At 35.7% G+C, this 20,551-nt stretch overlaps 2 protein-coding genes across 3 annotated transcripts; one reads left to right on the plus strand and one right to left on the minus strand.

Annotated features, from left to right (window-relative positions):
- Nucleotides 1–461: 461 nt before the first annotated feature.
- Nucleotides 462–3,838, minus strand: LOC128213266 (alpha-1,3/1,6-mannosyltransferase ALG2-like). Its single transcript, XM_052918851.1, has 3 exons — nucleotides 3,250–3,838; nucleotides 2,688–2,888; nucleotides 462–1,139 (listed from the first exon to the last, which is right to left on the minus strand). The coding sequence occupies exons 1-3, from the start codon at nucleotides 3,743–3,745 to the stop codon at nucleotides 631–633; spliced, it is 1,206 nt and encodes a 401-aa protein (XP_052774811.1). The 5' UTR covers nucleotides 3,746–3,838; the 3' UTR covers nucleotides 462–630.
- Nucleotides 3,839–8,321: 4,483 nt separating this feature from the next.
- LOC128214928 (uncharacterized) lies at nucleotides 8,322–15,912 on the plus strand. Of its 2 annotated transcripts, none has more exons than XM_052921645.1 (2): nucleotides 8,322–8,469; nucleotides 13,981–15,912. In XM_052921645.1, the coding sequence occupies exon 2, from the start codon at nucleotides 13,994–13,996 to the stop codon at nucleotides 14,807–14,809; it is 816 nt and encodes a 271-aa protein (XP_052777605.1). In that variant the 5' UTR covers nucleotides 8,322–8,469; nucleotides 13,981–13,993; the 3' UTR covers nucleotides 14,810–15,912. The 2 variants fall into 2 exon arrangements, with proteins under 2 accessions (XP_052777605.1, XP_052777606.1); XM_052921646.1 differs by lacking the exon at nucleotides 8,322–8,469 and adding an exon at nucleotides 12,816–12,931.
- Nucleotides 15,913–20,551: the final 4,639 nt, after the last annotated feature.

The raw sequence follows: 20,551 nt of genomic DNA on the forward strand, positions 1-20,551 counted from the left end.
TGCTCCGGACAAGGAAATTGCAACGGACCGACTGACAAACCGACCGAATGACCGACCGACTACAGGGTGACTATATCAGGTCTGTGATTGACCTGGCAGCCGGAGGGCTGAAACATTTTCGGCTATATGTTTATGGGGCGCTCTTTGGGTCAAAAGCGCACTGCTGTAAAAGAAAAAATGGCTTTTTTTTCAGGTAAAAAAAAATATTATTATTATTTTTTTTTCGGGGGGGGGGGGGGGGGGGGTCTCTTGGGCCATAAGATCCGTGGAATTCCGCGAATTCGCGGACAAATCACATCCCTGAATATACTTCGTTTGTCGGGGGTATAAAAAAGAGAGAGCAGAGTAACAGTGTGAAAACTTAAGGCCTCCTTTCGGGGGAATAAATATTCTTACACTTGAATTATGATAACAGTGTATGTAAATTCTGTTTGAAGTGATCAGATAACAAAATGAAAGCATCTTCTTTTGTTTGTAGTATTCTTAAACTAGCATTCTACTTTTTCATACATATTAATTGAAACTAAGTTATTACAAATCCTTTAGATGGTATTAAAAGAGATTCACAATATCTGCATAATTTCTTTGCACATATCATATTTCCTATTATTAAAGATATGAATGCATTAATTAGCTGATCAAGTCAAGCACAATGTTATCCAACTGATCAGTAAAGGTTTTAAAGGAGAATTTTAGTTCAACATGTTTTTTTCCAGCTTCACCCATTGTTTTTGATAACTCCGGTTCATCAACAATTCGCTCCATTGCTTCTGCAAACTGATCTGGCCTACCCTCCCTGAGAAAGCCTGTTTTACCATCAACAACTGTTTCAAGTGGGCCTCCACTGTTACAGGCTATTACTGGGCATCTCATGAACATTGCCTCTATTGGAACTATACCAAAGTGTTCTTTGTCAGGAGTGTACAACAGACAGTCACAATGATTGAGAAGAGTCCGTTTCTGAGAGTCACTAATTGAGCGAAGGAAAGTAACATCATCTGTGATGCCAAGTTTTTCACAAAGAAGCCGAAGCTCTAGGTAATGTTCTTTATTTTCTGTAACTCTTTCATCGTAACCTCCGGCCATTACAAGATGAATGCTGTCTCCTTCTGACTTTGAAATTCTCTCTTTTAACTGACCTGCAATTGTAAGAAAACTTGTATTAATATTTTAATACATAAACATGATGATTTACATGTTGCATACTAGTACATCTTGCAACCAAACAATCAAAGAATGAAAGAAATATAGCAAAAAAGGCAAACATGACCTTATTTTTTTATATAAACATATTAATTATAGAAAGGTAACATATTTAACTCAATGATCAAATTATAGATAGGTAACATATTTAACTGAGGCCAAAAAAAAAAATAGGTTCGTTTCCGGTCTCCTTCCCAAAAAAAAGAGGGTAGGTAGGTAGGCATTTTTTTTTTTTTTTATTTTTTTTTTTGGGGGGGGGGGGGGGGAAGTGATCTAGAATAGAAGGCGGCTGACTTTTATTCAAAAACAACCATATTAACTGCGTATGAGACAATTTTAAAAGGTACTAAAGCATAAAATGTAAATACAAGTCCATTCATTTATTAAGAACTGTATAATGTGTATTAATTATAATGTATAGATATACATTTTCTAGAATATAAATGCATGTATTGTTGAACATGTTTGTCTGTATGACAGATGTCGAAAAAGAGTGCCTCAGATTTGTCAATTTTTCATATTTACCAATTTCACATTTGTGCTATAATGCTATTCTTATATTTGATAGAATATTAAAATTCCAAACATTGTCAGAAGCTGTTTTTGTCACTTCAATGATCTCCGAAGTACACCTGACCCGTGTTCACAAAGCGTTTCCATTCTCAACTGAATTAAGAGTATGAAACTTAATTTCTTATTTAAATCTCAAAAATATGTTTAGTACTAAATTTAAGACACTAACTATTTGAAAGTGATACCGTAATTCACCTAAGAGTTCGGACACCTTAAATTAATTATTTTTTTCGCTGTCCGAAAACATAGAAAATTACCATTTTTACATTTTATTTACATGTTTGTTTAACCTGCCTTTTTTCTTCATGTTTGCATTTTACCACTTATTAATTTATCCGTAGTAATCAATGGTCATAAACTTATTTATTAAGCCTGTAGTGAAAATCCTTCATCAAGTTAATTAAAACACCATTTTATACATGCATTGAACTGAATAAACACATTCTATCGGCTTCAGATCAAAGAGTCACACTGTGTGACGTCACATAACTTACAGTTATACCCACGAGGATCTCGTGGAGAGCATGGACATTGCTATGCAGGATTAATATATAACTGTACGATTATTGACTGACGAACTCGACATGGGTGCCGCCATTTTAATAGACTGCTTATCAAATTACCGAATTCGAAATGAGACCAAAGAATTAACGGAAAGGAAGTACCGAAAAGTACTAAATATGCGCGCAGTTAACTTTTACACCAATAAAAAGTATAGGGTCGGCGCGGAAATAAGAGGGTCGGTCGGGCGACCGGAAACAGACCTATTTTTTTTTTGGCCTGAATGATCAAGTACAGTGATCAGACTGTGCAATCATTCTTTATAAATGTTGTATTACAAAACCTATGTTCTACAACAAAATCAAAATTTAAATAATGGTACATAAATGATACTGTTTTTAAATAGTTACCAAAAGCTTGTACAGCCAAAGCAAGATTCTTTTTCCTTTCATATCTGTTGATAGAAAGAAACACCATTTTTTTGTGAGAAGGCAGCAGATTGTCAGTTGGCGGTTCGATAGGCTTTTGAAATGCTGAGAAGTCTGGTATTGGGTACAAAACAGCTGGGCTACATCTTGTCAAACTGTTGAATGTTTTCTTGAAGACAGAAGCTGAAAATATACAGACGGTTTGGACATTTTTTTTATTAATTTACCAAGAACATGTCATTAGTTAGTTTTAGATAATGTAACAGTTGTCGAATTAAGCACAGGTCTGCATGCCATGTACTGGTGAACTCCTTTCCGGGCTTGCTAAAAAAAATCAATTTTATATATAATATATAGCTGGGCAGGATTCAAATTATTGATGGCAAGCATTAGTATATAGACTCAAGGTCACATATGCATCTAATTATGGTAAGATGATTTTTTTTATATCAAGTCACAAGCTATCAAGATACTGTCATTGATTATTCAAGATTGCCAGATCTAACAAATATACATACACTTAAATGCAATTGTCAGACTGTACCTGTAAATTTACTGTTTACTAAGATGCAATGTGCCATTCCAGTTGTCCATTCCTCCACTAAATCTATTGGTGCTCTGTAAATCTTCTTAAGAAAACTATCATGCTTAGCCAAAAGCATGTCTGGGAAGTGACAATAAAATATCACCTTAGCATTGGAACATCGTAAAACAGGTAAACAAGCAGAGATTTGGTCACAAAATATTACATCATACGAAATGTCACTGAAAAATACAAGGAAAATGGCAGCATATATCATCCGGAAGTAAGCACATAATGCATAAAAGCGTCCAAAAACGCTTCGTGGCAACCAGTCTCCAGCGACTGTCACTTTCAGATTGCCATCTTTCGTTTCCTGAAAACAGTGGGACGGATCGTGATGAGCTGTCACAAATTCCACCTTATGTCCCCTAGATTTCAAAGCTATTGCAGCGTCTATCACAGCCTTTTCTGCGCCACCGATCCCTAGATCAGGATGAAGAAATACTACTTTTGTCATTTTTTCTCTCGAAAACTGATTCACTATTAATTTGAATGCGTAAACATGAAAAATATGCCAACATTAGACTAGTTCGTGTACCGGAAGTTTACAATGTTTTACACCTTTAATTGAAGAGTATTCAACTGCCTCTACGAAAAACAAGAACAAAGAAATAACACGCAAAAAGAAACGGTTAACGTCTACTATTGGAAAGCAATCGGATCATGGTGTAATGTGGCCAGTCACTACGCAAAAGGCGCGAAGTGGTCCGAACGCGTCAAAATGCCGTTTTCCAACATCATTAAGGCTGCAGTATGACCAGTTTTTCACTTAGAGAGTGGTTAGTGCAACTCGACCTTACCTGGCAAAACCCCTCGACCCTTAGAATCCGCGTTTTTCGATGTTTAGTTGTTGTTATTGGCTGTGAAATTAATTTTTGTTGATTACAATTAAAAACATACAGTATTAATTATAAAATATACAATATACCGAAATGTCTTGGTAAGCATTCGCGACTTGCTTTGCTGTTTTGATAGGACTTAAAAAATCTAAAACAAAACAAAGTTACCTTTGGTCCTACCCTACCTCGCATTTTTGAGACCGTTGCCCTAAATTCAAATCAGTTGTTTTTAAGCCTTCCCATTGTTCATGAGCATTTCAAAGTAATTGTCATGTCTGAATAAACATAGCATTTACCCATTTTTACCATGATGCTGTATTGAGCTATTTTTGTTTAAATTCATATGCCATACTATTCTTACAATGTGTATGTATACAACATGTATATTGAATTTATTTGTAAGTACGTTTATCTCGTCACTTATGGAGGAATAAAAGGCATCCATCCATCCAACCATTCATATGTCGATCTATATATCAACTACTGCCATTTTTTTCCAAAAAATATTCTATTTTTAGTTTACCTGAGCACAACGTATAAAAAAATAATATAAAGTTATATAAAAAAATAATGCAGAAGAAGAAGAGTTTACTATTAGTTTGTAAGAAGTACATAGAGGATTTTTGTTGATTCCAGTGTAAGATCGTAGTTTATTTCACAAGTAAGTGTCATAGAAAAACATATTTTCACAAGTGGCGAAGACACGAGTGAAAATGTAGATTTTCTATGATCACGAGTGTTTTCTGCTTATTTTTTAGTTTTACTGGTATTTCAATTTCTTTTTCTAAATTCCTCCTTTTGAGTGCTTGCTACGCTGCTACCCATGGGACGCCCCTCAGGCAAAGTTTTTTTTTTATCGCTGATGACACAACTGTCATTTAACACCGGCTCGTGGAGAAATAGTTCTCCAAGAGTTTGTTTTCATTTGTTTATTATTTTTTTCGTGATATAGTGTGAACATTTGATGAACATTCATCAATGAACTTTTATAAACCCATCTATGTTCTAAATAATAACAGTTAATGCAGGTATAGAGTTATAAAGGGAAATATGGTTGAACAGTTCTCACGAATTAGTGTTTCAAGTTATTTTCAACAGATCAACTTTCTTCCTACATATATTCAGACCAGCTAGATACTCAATTATGGTGAGTACTAAAATTGTCTAAAACTAAACAAAATCATATGAAGACGGGTCAGCTTTACGGCCCTCTTAAATTTTGTATCTCATCTGCCTTAATCTAGCCATGCGTAAAATAGATTAATAATTGTTAAACTAGCCTATGTTAACGCTACTATTGCACTGATTGGAGAAATCGATAGAGATCGCCGTTAGTCTGATAAGCTCCAAATTTGGCAATGGACCAAAACACACTGGTCTCACTTAGTCTATAACTACTGAATGAAAATTGGGATGGTCGAAGGTGTAAGCAAGTTGTAGAGTTTGTTTCATGATGCACGATATTCCAAATGAAGATTTTAAGGTATACTTCGAAGGGTTGATGTCTGGTGCTCAGGGCCATGATGATGATTTAAGCTCTGAGTTTTTAGCAGATTTTGATAGGAACAATAATGGTAGTTCACCTACGTTTGATTGTCTTGATAGATTAATCAGTGAAGAAGAAATTTTAAAGGCGATTAGTAGACTTGGTAATAATAAGGTATGTTCCATAGATAATGTTTTATACGAATATTTTAAAACCAGTGTTCCGGTTTTGATCAAGCCATTGCATTTGTTTTTTAACACTATCCTTAACAAGGGGACGTTTCCCAAGTCATGGGCTAACGGGGCTATTATTCCCATATATAAGAAAGGAGATCTTTCGGACCCTAACAATTACAGGGGGATTACACTGATCAGTTGCTTTGCAAAGTTGTTCACCGGTATATTAAATGAGAAGATTAAGAAATGGGCGATGGAGTACGATGTTCTCACGGATGCACAATTTGGTTTTAAGAACAATTGTAGTACAGTAGATCCCATATTTATATTACAGTCATTGATCCAAAGACTCTAAAAAGAAGTTGTTTTGTGGACTTTAAAAAGGCGTATGACAGTATAAGTAGGAGCAGGCTATGTATTTAAAAATATTTTATAATGACTTGTGTGTGCGTGTGTGTGTGTGTGTGTGTGTGTGTGTTCGTGCGTGCGTGCGTGCACGTGCGTGTGCGTGTGCGTGTGTGATACTTAAAGAAGGTCATAAAATATGAACTGTTACAACTCTTTATTTTTGACCTGATTATTTGTCTGATATGTTTACAGTCAGTTTGCTTTATAATATTTGCCATATATTTATATGAATATAATCTATGAGAAAATGTGCGTTTAAAAAGAGTAAAAACATATCACAGTATGAATCAGTCTATGCTGTTTTGTGGAAAATGAGTTGAGATTGAGATTAAAAACAAACTTGATTATTTTTGTGATATTTGAGCCTGCAAGCAAATGTTTATGTTTTACGTGATAAATTATTATACTTTTGAATCAATATATCTGATTTGTCGACACCTATCGATTCTATCAGTAGGACGGTTAAAATAAGCCATTCAAGAGTCATAATGAGGTTTTTAATTAAAATAAATTGGTTCTTAGGCCATCAGGAGGAAGGTTAAAGTAAGCCGTTCAAGAGTCATTATAAGGGTTTAATTAAAATAAATTGGTTCTTAGGCCACACCAAATAGATGATTCGTTCGACGTACTTACCGCTCCTATTTTTCAGAAAATGCAAAAAAAGTTTCTAAAGACAACAACAACAACATAGTCAACAGACAACAACAACAACAACATAGTCAACGGACAACAACAACAACATAGTCAACAGACAACAACAACAACATAGTCAACAGACAACAACAACAACATAGTCAACAGACAACAACAACAACATCTTTCATCGAACAACCGAAAAAATATAAATTTTATGTAGACAGCAACAGTCATATAAAATGAATACTCCGTGGGAAATTTTCTTAGAAAGGGAATAAAGTTCAGGATAATCAGGATTATCATTCCAAATGATGATTTATGCAGAGAAAATAAATAAATGAATAAAAAAATATGCAGGGAAGCAAGTTAGACCCGCTCCTCTATTGAAACGAAATAAAAACAATGATTTTCAGGATTTTTTTAATTTCATTTTTGCCCCAAAAAATTGGCCAAAATCCGTACACCAAAAAAATGAATTGGTGTGGCCTTAAATATAATTGATAGGCCTCGTTTTTGTGTTAAAACATGATAGTTTGGATGTTTATATTATCACTATTGTGTTCTTCCAAGATGCTCAGAAAACATTGATTCCAGGTGATGATCCTGCCATTTATGTCAACATGTTTTGCGTTCCCTCCGAAGTCGTGATCCCGTTTCATGTCGTAATTCCGTAAGGTCAGTTTACGCATCCAATTAAGAGAGCACTATATTATTAAGAATTAATGTAAGATTTTCTTAAAAGAAATGAAGGATTGTTTTAAAGAAATTGGAAGAAATAAAACTCATGGTGTAAATATAAGTAATAAATTGCGTGCTTATGTCATTATCGGGGATATGACGGCAGTTTGGCTGGTTAAAATACGCGGACTCCACACACTTTTACCAGCCCAACTGCGTTCATACCCCGTTAATGTCATTAATTCATTCCGTAAGTAACATAATGGAGATCACATTCTTAACACCTGTGACTTTGATCTTATAATAACAATATGGTCCTACACAGCGCTTAAACCATTGTCATATCATATTTTTTTTAGAGTACAATGCTTTATTGGAGTACGTCTTTAAATTCGTCTCCATATTAACTTAAACAAGGATTTCACTTTTTTATTTTCTTATTCTCTCCTATTGTCACCAACATATAAGTCATGAAATAAAGTAAAGTTGTCCTTATCCCAATACAACTTATTACTGAAATATTGACATGTCACCTCATTGAAGAGCGTGACAATGCTTTTACAAGCCAAGGAATAACAGCCAAAACAGGTACTCCCCAAATTACATTGAAAATATAACTTAAAAATAAATGCAAACGGGTAAGCATGATCCCGAATTTAGTAACTAGTTCGAGCATTACTTTATTTTTCATTTCAATCAGAGATATTTAGTTACATAAAGTGTTTTAAATGTAAAAATACAACGCATTTACCAGAGACACGGATGTATAGGTCCGTGCCATAGCGAGCTTAAAGTAAGAGAGAAAAACAATTGGCGGGCGGTTCAGATGGCTAACGATCATTGGCTTTCTGCGTCAGGCACGTGACCATCTCAGCATCCGTAACATGCGCTATACTGTTTTATCAATGTTAAAGTAGCATTTCTCGTGATGTATGGATTTTAAGATGGGATAATATATGTAAGTACTATTTTTTATTGAATGTTAAACAGTCGTGATTGTTTCTTGTGAATCAGTATTGGTTTCAATAAAAACAAAACATTTATGGTATAATGATCTGCAATAATTAGTGGCCTCCTTTTCCTAAACTAAATCTTTCTGATATCAAACAATTACTTAAATATATTTAATATACGTAAGATGTTTAAAATGGTTCATAGCATATGCAAAGAAACGTAGATAATAAGAATGCCTCCAACCATCCATTGCATGTTTAGGGAGTATAGAAACCTCTTTGTTCAAGTACTTTCAATTTCATGATTTTGCTATTTGCTATACTGTTGTTGTTTTTTATGTATAATTTTCTTGCAAGGTTTAAAAAACACGTTTAAACCATAATATTATATTAGGTTACCCGGTTAGCGCAGTGGTTAGCGGACTCGCATAGCATCAAGGCGTCCTAGGATCGATTCCCGGCTTGGGCGCATGTGAGAATGACATAAATTATGGTCACCAAGCCGGACAAGTGGGTTTCCTCCTAGGACCCCTATAATACAAACTACAGTCTCGCGTAACACCGTGCCAACGACAGTGATGCGAATACTTGTTTCACAATCGTTGTAAAATTAATAAGTTAAAACTAAATTATGTATTATTAAAATACATGAACTAGAATACAAAATTGCTGCTCGAACCCGTTTAACTGTTATTTCAATATAACAGTTTTTGTATACTAATGTTAGGTGAAGTAAACATTTTATAAAACCATAACAAACACTAGCGGATCCAGGGTGGGTGGGGGCACGCCCCTTAAGTTGTCCAAGTTTAGCAAAAAACACACACAATAAAATGCCCACCAAAACCACCAATTTGGATTATAATTCCTGTGGGCGATTTACCCCCAACCCCCAGCCAACATTTTCAACAAACAAAAAAAATGTCCCGAAGGAGGGGCGCAATTCAAAAGGTCTGCCCCTTAGTAACGCCCCCTCTAACGACAAATCCTGGATCCGCCTCTGACAAGTCACCGTACAACTAGCCTGTTATATGTATTCGGAATACGTTCTCTTTCATTGCTTAATGTGGTATACAATACCATATTCGGGAAAATTATAAAATTGTATGTATTATTTTATTTAGACAAACTGATACCATTGTAAAAAATCTGAAACCGATTTCCTATTTAAGAAACAATTGCATACATTAAAATTAAAAGCAAATGATGTTTTTAGCAAGGTCGGTTCTAAAGAAAATTATCACAATACTTACTTCTTCAAAATACAATATTATTTATTGAAATGCTGGGGAAAATATGATTCTAGGCTTCATTTAAGCTGCTGGCTATTCCGAGGCGAAAATACATCAATCACTATTATTTCTGCGTATTTCATCAAAAATTACATTATAATTCATATCTGCCCATCTACATATTTCTCAAGATAATTTAAACAGTTCAGTTGATTAAGTGCATGATTTCATGTAATAGCATATGCAGATTGTCTTTCAACCGGCATTTGTCAAATTTATTACTTCGGGCTTATCAGTTTAACTAATCAGTATAAAATAATATGTGCTGAGAAAAACGCACTTGTTTTCCATGGGCTAGACGAAGCCAGAACAATGAATGCATTCTTTCAATATACCGTGAAACGAATTGTTGTTTTTTTTAAATAAAAAATATAATATGAAAGTGGGCGAGCGATTTTAAAGTTATAGAATCATTAAATAAAGCGACTTCACCTTGGCATATCATATAAAATATTAATATGTACTTGTTCAATAATTAAATTAACCAGAAACTCATGCTTGATAGAGATCTATAACACGTGACTGTCGTGTTTTTGTTTGCACGCACTCAAATGAAATTATTATAATTTAAATCACCATTAAAAAAGACAACATATCTACATCACATGCTGTCATACAAGTGCTACGTCTTTCAGCAAGGTGAATAGTAGTATATCGTGTAATATAGACATAGTTCAAGGTACAGCCATTTATCAATATGGCGTGAGAGAGGCATTCAGGACGAATATGCAATAAAGGTGAGAAGGCCTTCAACTTTCCCATGGAAAACTCCAACACCCTTTCCCTCACTTGGTACCGCATGGCAGTCAAAGACACTCTCAGATGTTTCATTTTTTTCTCGAGCCATTCTGAAATAAATTATGCAGAGGTTGTTTGTCGAAGAGTGTGTGCCTAACGTGAGTGCAGCCAAAGAAAATACAGAGGTCGAGTAAGCTGCTTTAGCTGTATTGTATGCACCAATCGATTGTTACCACACCCCCTCCCCGAGGTCCGGGGGTATACCGGAGAGAGCCGGGGAAATGTGTCGTGTTTTTACTTTCCAGGTGGCCCCGCAGTGCCGGGTGAATGCGGTGGTTTTGCCTTTGCGCCAAAACCAGCGGGGATTGGGCCTTACCTAGGTTCTGTCGGTCTAATACCTCCACAAACAATATGTTTACAAAATAACCGAAATACGTGTGAAGATTAAACATATTTATATGGCACTGCATTCCCCGATTTCTCAAATAAGCCCTCATAATTGTGATATTAGATAAACTAACGAGTCATACTTAGGTTTTATGATGATGTCCGTTCTTTTCCTCTAGCGGGGATCGGGCCTTACCTAAGGTCCCTGGGGTGCAGGGTTATTTGGCGGGGATTTTACCAGCAAATCATCCCCGCAGGCAGGGGTCTTACCCGGGCTTGGCTGGACCGAAAGTCAATGTCACCGCTATTCCCCGGACCGGGGGGGGGGGGGCGTAGTTACAGTTGACTGGTGCATAAGTTGTGGGGTCAGTAGGTGACCAGATGTGGGATGTACGGGGCAAAGGATACGAATATTGGTTACTGTGCCCCGTGTATCCCATACCGAGTCACCTACTAACCCCGTAACGTGTATATCGGGTCGACAGCCTGTTTACATTGGTCAATTCATGAGGACTGAATGTTTTATTTTAATCATCGGAATCAGATAATAGACACCATTTTGGTACGATTTAAAGATTAGTGGCCCTAAATGGAAAAAATGGGGTCACCACGTGAGCAAGACTTGACCAATGGCGTTGGCGTCATTCATGCTGGAGGCGTGACTTTTGCACATACATGTTTACTTTGTTGTATTACATTTCCCCTTACTTTGGACCAACGTTTACCTCGTTCCGACTTTTGCTTTCTTCGTGTATGATGTCTGATGACAACGTCCCCAGACACTACCAGAAATAATTATACTTATTGAGGGATCAGCTCAAATTGAGCAAAGTTTAAATGTACGTTTTGGATCAGCGTCTGTGCAATAATATATTGATACATTTGCTAAAAATGTATCCAAACGTTATGTGCTCCTCAACACAAAAAATATACAAAAAATGGCGAATAAATCAAAGCGTCGTAAATGTTTATTTTCTGAACGAACAGTAAATATCCTCTACAATAAACATAAACTGCATTTTTAACATAAACAAGTGTCTCGAACGGTATATATCATGTCCGGACTATGATAACCTTGATAGAGGAACGTGAATTTTAATAGAAACTTAATGAACGTAAATGAACAAATGCTCTGTGTATTGCTGGCATCGAACGTTGGTTTCTCAAAAACATAAGTTTAAATTGTTTTTGCCCTAAGTGGCAGTAACGGCTTCGAATTTAACATTTTTTTATATGATTATAAACATAAACGTACAGAGACCGCCTAACCAACGACCGTATCGCACGATCACATTGTCGAATAAATATTTCTGTGAATTAAGAAAATCTATTACCAAAGTAAAAAGTATGTGTATGTTTTTTTTCCAAGTTAAAACATATAGTTTATTTGCTTTTGCAAGCAATGCGTTCAAGTGAATTGTTTACACTGACATAATGGTAACTTGAAGTGTTTGATCGTACAGTATTTTGTCTCATGCATGTTTATAAGAAGATCCATTATGTAATGAATTATGTTCATAAGTATATATACATGTGTATCATCACATTCCTTGACTGATACTGCAAGTTATGACTGCAATTCGAACAAGAAGATACATGCTGGTTTTAAATTCAACGAAAAATGAACATAATCGCGTTAATGACGAAAGACTTGAATGAGAAATGATACGTACTGGTCCTGATGAAAGTTCTGAGAAAATCGTGCAAAAATCCACGTGGGAAATGCATCCTGCGAGCATCTTTAACAAAAGAGCATGTGTTCTTATACCTACTTTCACACAGACACAATTTTGTGAATATTTATATTTATGAAATTTATGATATCGCTTTAATCTTGAAAGGTACATCACTCGCCTATAATTTTCATGTTTTTTTCTCTCTCTCAGAAAATGACATGATGTTTGCAGTTGAAACCACCACTTGTTTATTTAGCGCATACAGGTTGCTCAGTTTTAATTTGGAGAACGTCATTAAGCTGTAGGAGTTCTATACGGAATAGTGTTGCGAAATAAATAAAAACAATGTGCAGGCTGTGTGTGATACACAATAAGTAAACAGTTTTATTCAATATTATTTCAAGCAATGTAACACCAATTTAAAATCAATCGACAAATTAGTATTCCTTGGTAATGTACAGATATATTCATAGTATGAAGAATAATGGCATTTTCGCTTTTCATTATGTGTTTAAAAAGGATACAAAATGACAGTTATCTGTAGTTTTTCATACAAGCATGCCGATTTGTATGCAAAAGATACGTCATTTCGGAAATGACGTCGTTAAGATCTTGTAGCAGCCTTTTGGTTTGGAAGTGAAAGCCGGCTTAAAATTTTAAAAACAGTGAACAATATCAAATTGATATTTTCATTGTTTGAAACAGTGAATTATCATTTTATTTTACTACTAAATCTCATTAAACCACCGGTAATCATGTTATAAATACAAACAAACTTCACTCTACGAGGGTTGTTCAAGAAGTTCGTAGTGTTTTTAATACATACATATTTTGTTAAATGAAATTTAAACAAAATACTTATACCATGATGTACTCTTCATACGCATGATTTAATTCATTGTACATCGAACTTCCATAGAATTAATTATTTTTACAATAATATGGGGTCAAGTTAGGTGGCGTCCCCTTCATGACGTCAAGGAATATCTGATTTTGAGGACGCGAAAGCATATTTAAAATCTTTTTAATTGAGACTTACATATCAGTTTTATATAAATTACATTACTATCATAAAATGTAGAAGTTATTAAAGTAGTCCACGTACTTCTTGAACGGTCCTGGAATATAAGTTTATAATCTGACAGTAACACAGTCTTCTGATTTAATAGAATATAATATTCGAAGAGATTAACAAATATATATTATATTCATTAAGAATTGTTTGAAATTGTCTTACATTTGGAAGTGTACAAATGGATCTATGAATGTTGATTAAATCCGTAGTTTGAATAACCATCTAAATAAAGATGAGGACAGGATTTTTGAAGACATAGTATATGTGTCTATTAGTAACTATTACGTTTTATGGTAGTTACTTATAGAAAAAAATCATCATGTCAAAAATGTGATCCTTGACTTTCAGTTGAAGTTCAGGCATGTCGACTTTGGTAGTGGATCCGAGCATAAAAGGAGGTAAATCGTTTGTGAATGAAGACGTTGGTTGTCGCAGGATGGACACTTCCCTGCTGTTCCCGAGACAACAAAGCTTTGGTATGGATTCGGGGCGATCGAACAGTGACGGTCACCCCTCGCCACCACAGAAGTCAAGGTTTGAAAGCGACAGGTCTGTTGAATCTTATATGCCGTCAGATGACGATTTCGAGACGGACAGTAAAGACGAAAACGACGATAGCGTCTTTATCGAGAACGAGAATCAGCCAAAAACTAACTTTATACTGCTGGATAGAATTCCGAAACCTGTGTTTAGATCTTTGCCGATTTCTAGTTCGTACACGGATAACGATGACGGTCCATTAGATTTAAGAAGTAAACTCTGTCGGAGACTAAGCGACTTTTCAACGGATACAACCCTGTCTAGAAAGCCAGGTAACCGCCGAGTGTATACTAACAGCCGTGAACGCTGGCGTCAACAAAACGTCAACACCGCGTTCAGCGACTTACGTCGTCTTTTGCCTACTCATCCTCCAGACAAGAAACTGAGTAAGAGTGAAATTCTTCGATTTGCAATACGCTACATCCGGCTTCTGAGAAAGGTTGTCGAATACCAGGAAAATAATAGCGTCACTGAGGATGCCGAAAATGGAAGTAATCAGAGATGGACAAAGGGTGACCAAGTAGAAATTCGCACCGAATGTAGCGAACACGGCAGAATAACGTCAAACACGTCCTTAGCGTCCGACGTCTCTTCATCACCAGAATATTACCGCGACAGTTATTGTGAGGAGGATTAAGGTGGTCAGTGCAATATTGATTAAACATTATGCTTTTTAATCCATATACAGTTTTATGTTTCTGCTTTGTACATGTATAGGTTGCATTTGTTACTAATATAGTTATTGCGTCGCACGATTATGATTGAATATGGTCGAATATGACATTGTTGTTATTCTGGATATATACATATATAATTGAACACAAAGGAGATACCGAATATACGTGTTATACTAGTAGTTGTATGTCAATGTACTTTTTACTTTTGAAGAAATCATTTGTATGTTTCTAAGGCAACACCCATTTAAGGTCTCCTTCGACGGATTTCGACCGGCGGCGAGGGAAATAATTATGATAATCATTTTTTCTATTTATTTTAAACTACAAAATAGATGTTTAGTGTATGCACTTATTTGTGGATCATGAGTTACTGTAGTGTTAATGCGGCCTTATGTTATACACGGTATTCCATAGAACCGACTTGGTCGCTGAATATATTATTGGTACAAATTGACTTAAATGATTGTTTATGAACGTGTAATTGACAACTTTGTGAGTTGCGACTATATTAACCAGCGCCCACCCGACATTCGATATTTATATACAATTCTTATCTCATTGGTCAACCTTTTGTTTCATCCAAAATTGAATGCCTCTTTTGGGCTGCGCTCTCGCTTAGGGCTGTGTCCTAAATTCGGGATGTTCTATTTTATGTTGAACACTAAATATATACACTATTTGTGTACACTTAAAACTGCTCAACAAAAATACACGTTCGAGGGGTCACTTAAAAAGTTAAAATGAAAACATGTTCTTTGCATTTTCTGAAGAAGAAACAAATCGGTAAATCCAACGACCATACTGTCAATTTGGTGATTCTTAATGATTATATTACTAGATTATGTGTATAACGAAGAAAACTGCTAAAGTTTTAAAAGTTAGGAATAATCTGCTTCACTGTCGAAAAAGAACAGGTTAAATGTCAGGGTTCAATGTCAAACTTACAATTAAGATTAAAATGGTCCGTGTATATTTATATGTGTGCAATATTTTATATTTTACAGCCATGTTTGTTTTGAACGATGCATTATTTGTTGTAAAACAAATAAAGAGTTTGAACGTATGTGCAAATTGTGTCGTTTATTTGCTTCGTGTGTTCATTTGATACGCAGACCGCCATAACAATGTATACAGAAACAACTCCATAATAATTTTATGCGCATGGTAATGGGTGTACATTTTGTAAGAAGCAAACTGCAACACTTGATGTATTATTTTTGACATCGAAATCTGCTTTCCTTGGAAATTCAATCAAAATATTTCTGATGAAGTAACACTCGGATATAACCATTTGATACCCAATCCAAACAAGTGGGTCAAATGTTTGTAAAACATTGTACAATACAACTAGGATATGGCTTCTTCAGTTGCTGAATATGGCCTCTAAAGTATATCCGTCCAACTGATCTATTGGGTCTATCGTCTTTGTCATCTAGACAGGCACTTGACAATTTGCTCCTCTTTCGATGGGCTTGATTGTTTACTCTTCATTTTGTACAAGCTGGTGTTTACTGTTCAATATTAGTTTTGTTTACTGAAACAGTGGAAACTGCATTGAACGCCTAGTGGCCTCAAATGTAACCAAGATCCTGTTAAAATGCACATGGATGAAGACCAAACAAACAATCAAACAACAGTCACGACGCTAACGGACCATTAACATGAAACAACTATCAAAACATTGGCATAAGTAAATGAATGGGTAACCGCCCAGGCACGGGCAATGAAAACTAAGCAAGAACTCACTGGGGTTTAAAACTATTTAACCTCTAGTGGTTACATCGACCATACTACGTAAGTAACTCCAACATTAACAGATTTAGCAAAGTGTCTGCTGCCAGTTTGACACGGGTTATTTTGAGGATACAGGACATTTTGTCTCCCGTCAATCGGGTTCATTTACCACTTAAATAATCATATTTAGGGACTTAAGTTAATACACAGCGCGTTTGCCGTTAATGTCCAATTTCCTGACTTGTTTCGCATACACTGGTGTTTGTTCTTGGAAGCCTCTTGTTTATTTCGTTATTATTAAGTATGACCACAATTCATTTTCTGTCATTACACAACACTGGTAAGGTTTTTACTAAGTACAGCGCATGTCACAGTACAATGTTACATCTTAAATAAATTTCGTTGCAAATGACCGAGATCAGAAGTATTTAAGCAACTTGTTCAATAATGGAACTGAACATGTTGTGGAAAATATATTGATATTTATTGAACTCACACAGGAGTCCAATGCCTTCAGACCGAGACACAGCTACAACAAATGTCAATCTTACACAATACTAATTGATGACCGTTTGGTTTGAAAGAATAAGTGTACATTATTTTGTGAACAATGTTTTACCGAGTTCAACATGTTGCCGTTTCATTAAAACAATACAATTCAATGTTTGTATGGTTTGAATATCAGACCAATACATATAGTCTGAAAATGAGATCATTAGGAAGCACATGACACACCCGAAGTACGCAATCGGGAGCGATTTCAGTTTAGGCTTTATGTGTTTTGAGGCTATCGTTTGCGATTTGTTTCCAGGCTTGAGGTGTAAGCGAAGTGGTGAAACCGGAATACACAAAAAAGTCACTGTAAGTCTTAACTGATCTCAGAGCTTTTGTCGGCAAACACTCAAAAATAATTGATAGAACATCCTGTTCCAGATAAATGTAAAAAAACATACTATTTATTTGAACATTTGGATAGAAGCAATGAGTACTTGGGGTATTACCTACACCAAAACACCGCTTAGTTGTATCGGATATAAAACAATAAAACAGGCCAGGGTTATTAACATCTGTGGATGAAAACTTTTTGTTTCGGTATAAGTTCCGCACGCGGCACGATGCCTTCATTCAATCTAATCCTTCTCAATATTCATAGCAAATATTGATAAATAGTTTTGCTGACACTTGTCACAGCGCTGGCACACCCCTGTCTCTTCAAAAGTTCTACGAGAGCACGCGCACATTTCTTTAAACCCCAATTTGTAATTGATAATATTATTCTTCGGAGCGGCAATCGATGATTGATCTGCTTCTTTATCCTATTGGATTGCAATTTCTTTGGATTATGGAGATGCTGGAGTGAGATAGGGCACGGCTTTTCACTCCCGGATATATTGCTATTTGCCAAACAAAACAAAGGACATCTTGATTACATTCTAATTATGTGGTTGTTTTTTTTCTCTCTCCAAAAGGGCACCATCGTAAGTGATGCGTACACTATTAATTAAATGACGTACTGTGTCATTTGATTTTGCACTTGAAGAGAGGGCTTTCAAACAAGATTACCACATCCTTAGTGAAACGATTGTATTAATCAGAAAAAAAAACTCTTGCCAGAAAAGGTCATTAAATGTTTCATAACCTTAATTTATGAAGAAATACGAATACAGTACTCATAAAGAAAAGTGAAACGAAATATAGTTGGAAGTGAATTTCATTATGATAATTTCTCGAACAATATTTAGTGTCTTATAACAGGATTATGTAAGACATATTATTTTTGTTTGGTACAATTTGGGATTTTCTTATTTATAGGTTTCTCTGGCTTTTAAAGAAAATAATCATTATGATATTCACGATTAATAGTTCTTATTTTTTTATCTCAAGTTTAAGTAAATAATTTGGCCGAATAAAGTAAGAAACATAACCTTGCTACGCTTAAGAACAATTTTGGCCTGACGTCGCTTGTAGACGTCAGTGAGACCTCGAATTTTGGCCTGACATCGCCTTTAAGACGTCAGTGAGATTTCGAATTTGGGCCTGACATCGCTTTTAGACGTCAGTGAGACCTCGAATTTGGGCCTGGCATCGCTTTTAGACGTCAGTGAGACCTCGAATTTGGGCCTGGCATCGCTTTTAGACGTCAGTGAGACCTCGAATTTGGTCTTGGCATCGCTTTTAGACGTCAGTGAGACCTCGAATTTGGTCTTGGCATCGCTTTTAGACGTCAGTGAGACCTCGAATTTGGGCTTGGCATCGCTTTTAGACGTCAGTGAGACCTCGAATTTGGTCTTGGCATCGCTTTTAGACGTCAGTGAGACCTCGAATTTGGTCTTGGCATCGCTTTTAGACGTCAGTGAGACCTCGAATTTGGGCCTGGCATCGCTTTTAGACGTCAGTGAGACCTCGAATTTGGTCTTGGCATCGCTTTTAGACGTCAGTGAGACCTCGAATTTGGGCTTGGCATCGCTTTTAGACGTCAGTGAGACCTCGAATTTGGGCCTGGCATCGCTTTTAGACGTCAGTGAGACCTCGAATTTGCGCCTGGCATCGCTTTTAGACGTCAGTGAGACCTCGAATTTGGGCTTGGCATCGCTTTTAGACGTCAGTGAGACCTCGAATTTGGGCCTAGCATCGCTTTAAGACGTCAGTAAGACCTCGAAATTTAGACAAGTATTACACTTATTGCGCATACAGATAAATGATTTCTCAGAACTCTAGAATTGATAGCTTCTTTCGAACGCCTGCTAGTGGATATAATTATGCGTGCAATTGGTCGAAATGAAAGATAGGTCAGTTATTTGGGTAATTTTCATTATTTTACGTCATGCAGGCAACATATCCGAACTAGGGATTCCACCTTAAATTTAACAAAGAATCTACTTGCAAAGTAATGTCGAAGTTTTCAAACGAATATTGATGAAATGGCAAAAATCAATATAATTTGCATGCTAAAATTAAAAAAGCGACAGAACTGATAAACAATATAAATATGTCGAGTGTTCAACTTAAACTTTACTGACCTTAAATGTTTACAATTAAACAAGAACGGCACTAGATATGTCCGGTGTTATATATATTCATGAATTTATTAAAGGTCTCATCCACATATATTCAATTCAGTTAAAACATAATATGTACATAACAGGATATGCCGCCATTCTATTATAGAATTCATGAGACTATAATACAATGTACTTTAACATATCATTTCAGAGTGTGCAAACTGCTGCAAACATCACATTTAAATACATAATATATCATTGCATATTAAGACATAACAATATACTAAAAAGTAGGTTGAGTCGGTTAATCGTGACACCAGATGTCTAAGAGAAGTCTTAAAGAGAAAGGAAAATAAAATGTACAGCTGTATGTTTGGTGCCTTAAACAAATGGTATTTAGATTCGCACTACGTTAAACCGCGTACCACCATACGTTAAATTTTGTTACTCCGACGCACTAACTTTTTAATATGTCATGTCAAAGAGTAGATCATACGATACCTGATTTTGAATTATGACACAGGTACGTCTTCCTTAATGTGATTGGGTCAAATTGCAACAGACGAAGCACACCCCAGTGTAACCGAAACACCGTCGGTGCTGGATGTGAATACATATACAGTTCGTTCAAATAAATATCCACATTGATGCAAATCCCTTACATTGAAGGTGGATGGATAGGGGTGGGGAAGTATATCATTGCAAATTGACTGGCTTATGTTGTTTGACTGAATGTTTGCCACTTGTATTTTTTTCGGCTAGTTTGCGTATTCGAATATTTTTTGAGGCAAAGGTTATTGTATAATATGAATAACATTCGCAACTCCTCGGCAATTTTTATCGATAAAAATGGCCCGAATGATATAAATATTATATTGATAAATCAATAACCAATTTGGCTAACTTTGACCAAAGCAATTAACAAAGAAGTTATATATACCATTGGCCGCAGGAAGCTTTAAAATG

This window comes from Mya arenaria, chromosome 13, assembly GCF_026914265.1.
Source record: "Mya arenaria isolate MELC-2E11 chromosome 13, ASM2691426v1".
NCBI lineage: Eukaryota > Metazoa > Mollusca > Bivalvia > Myida > Myidae > Mya > Mya arenaria.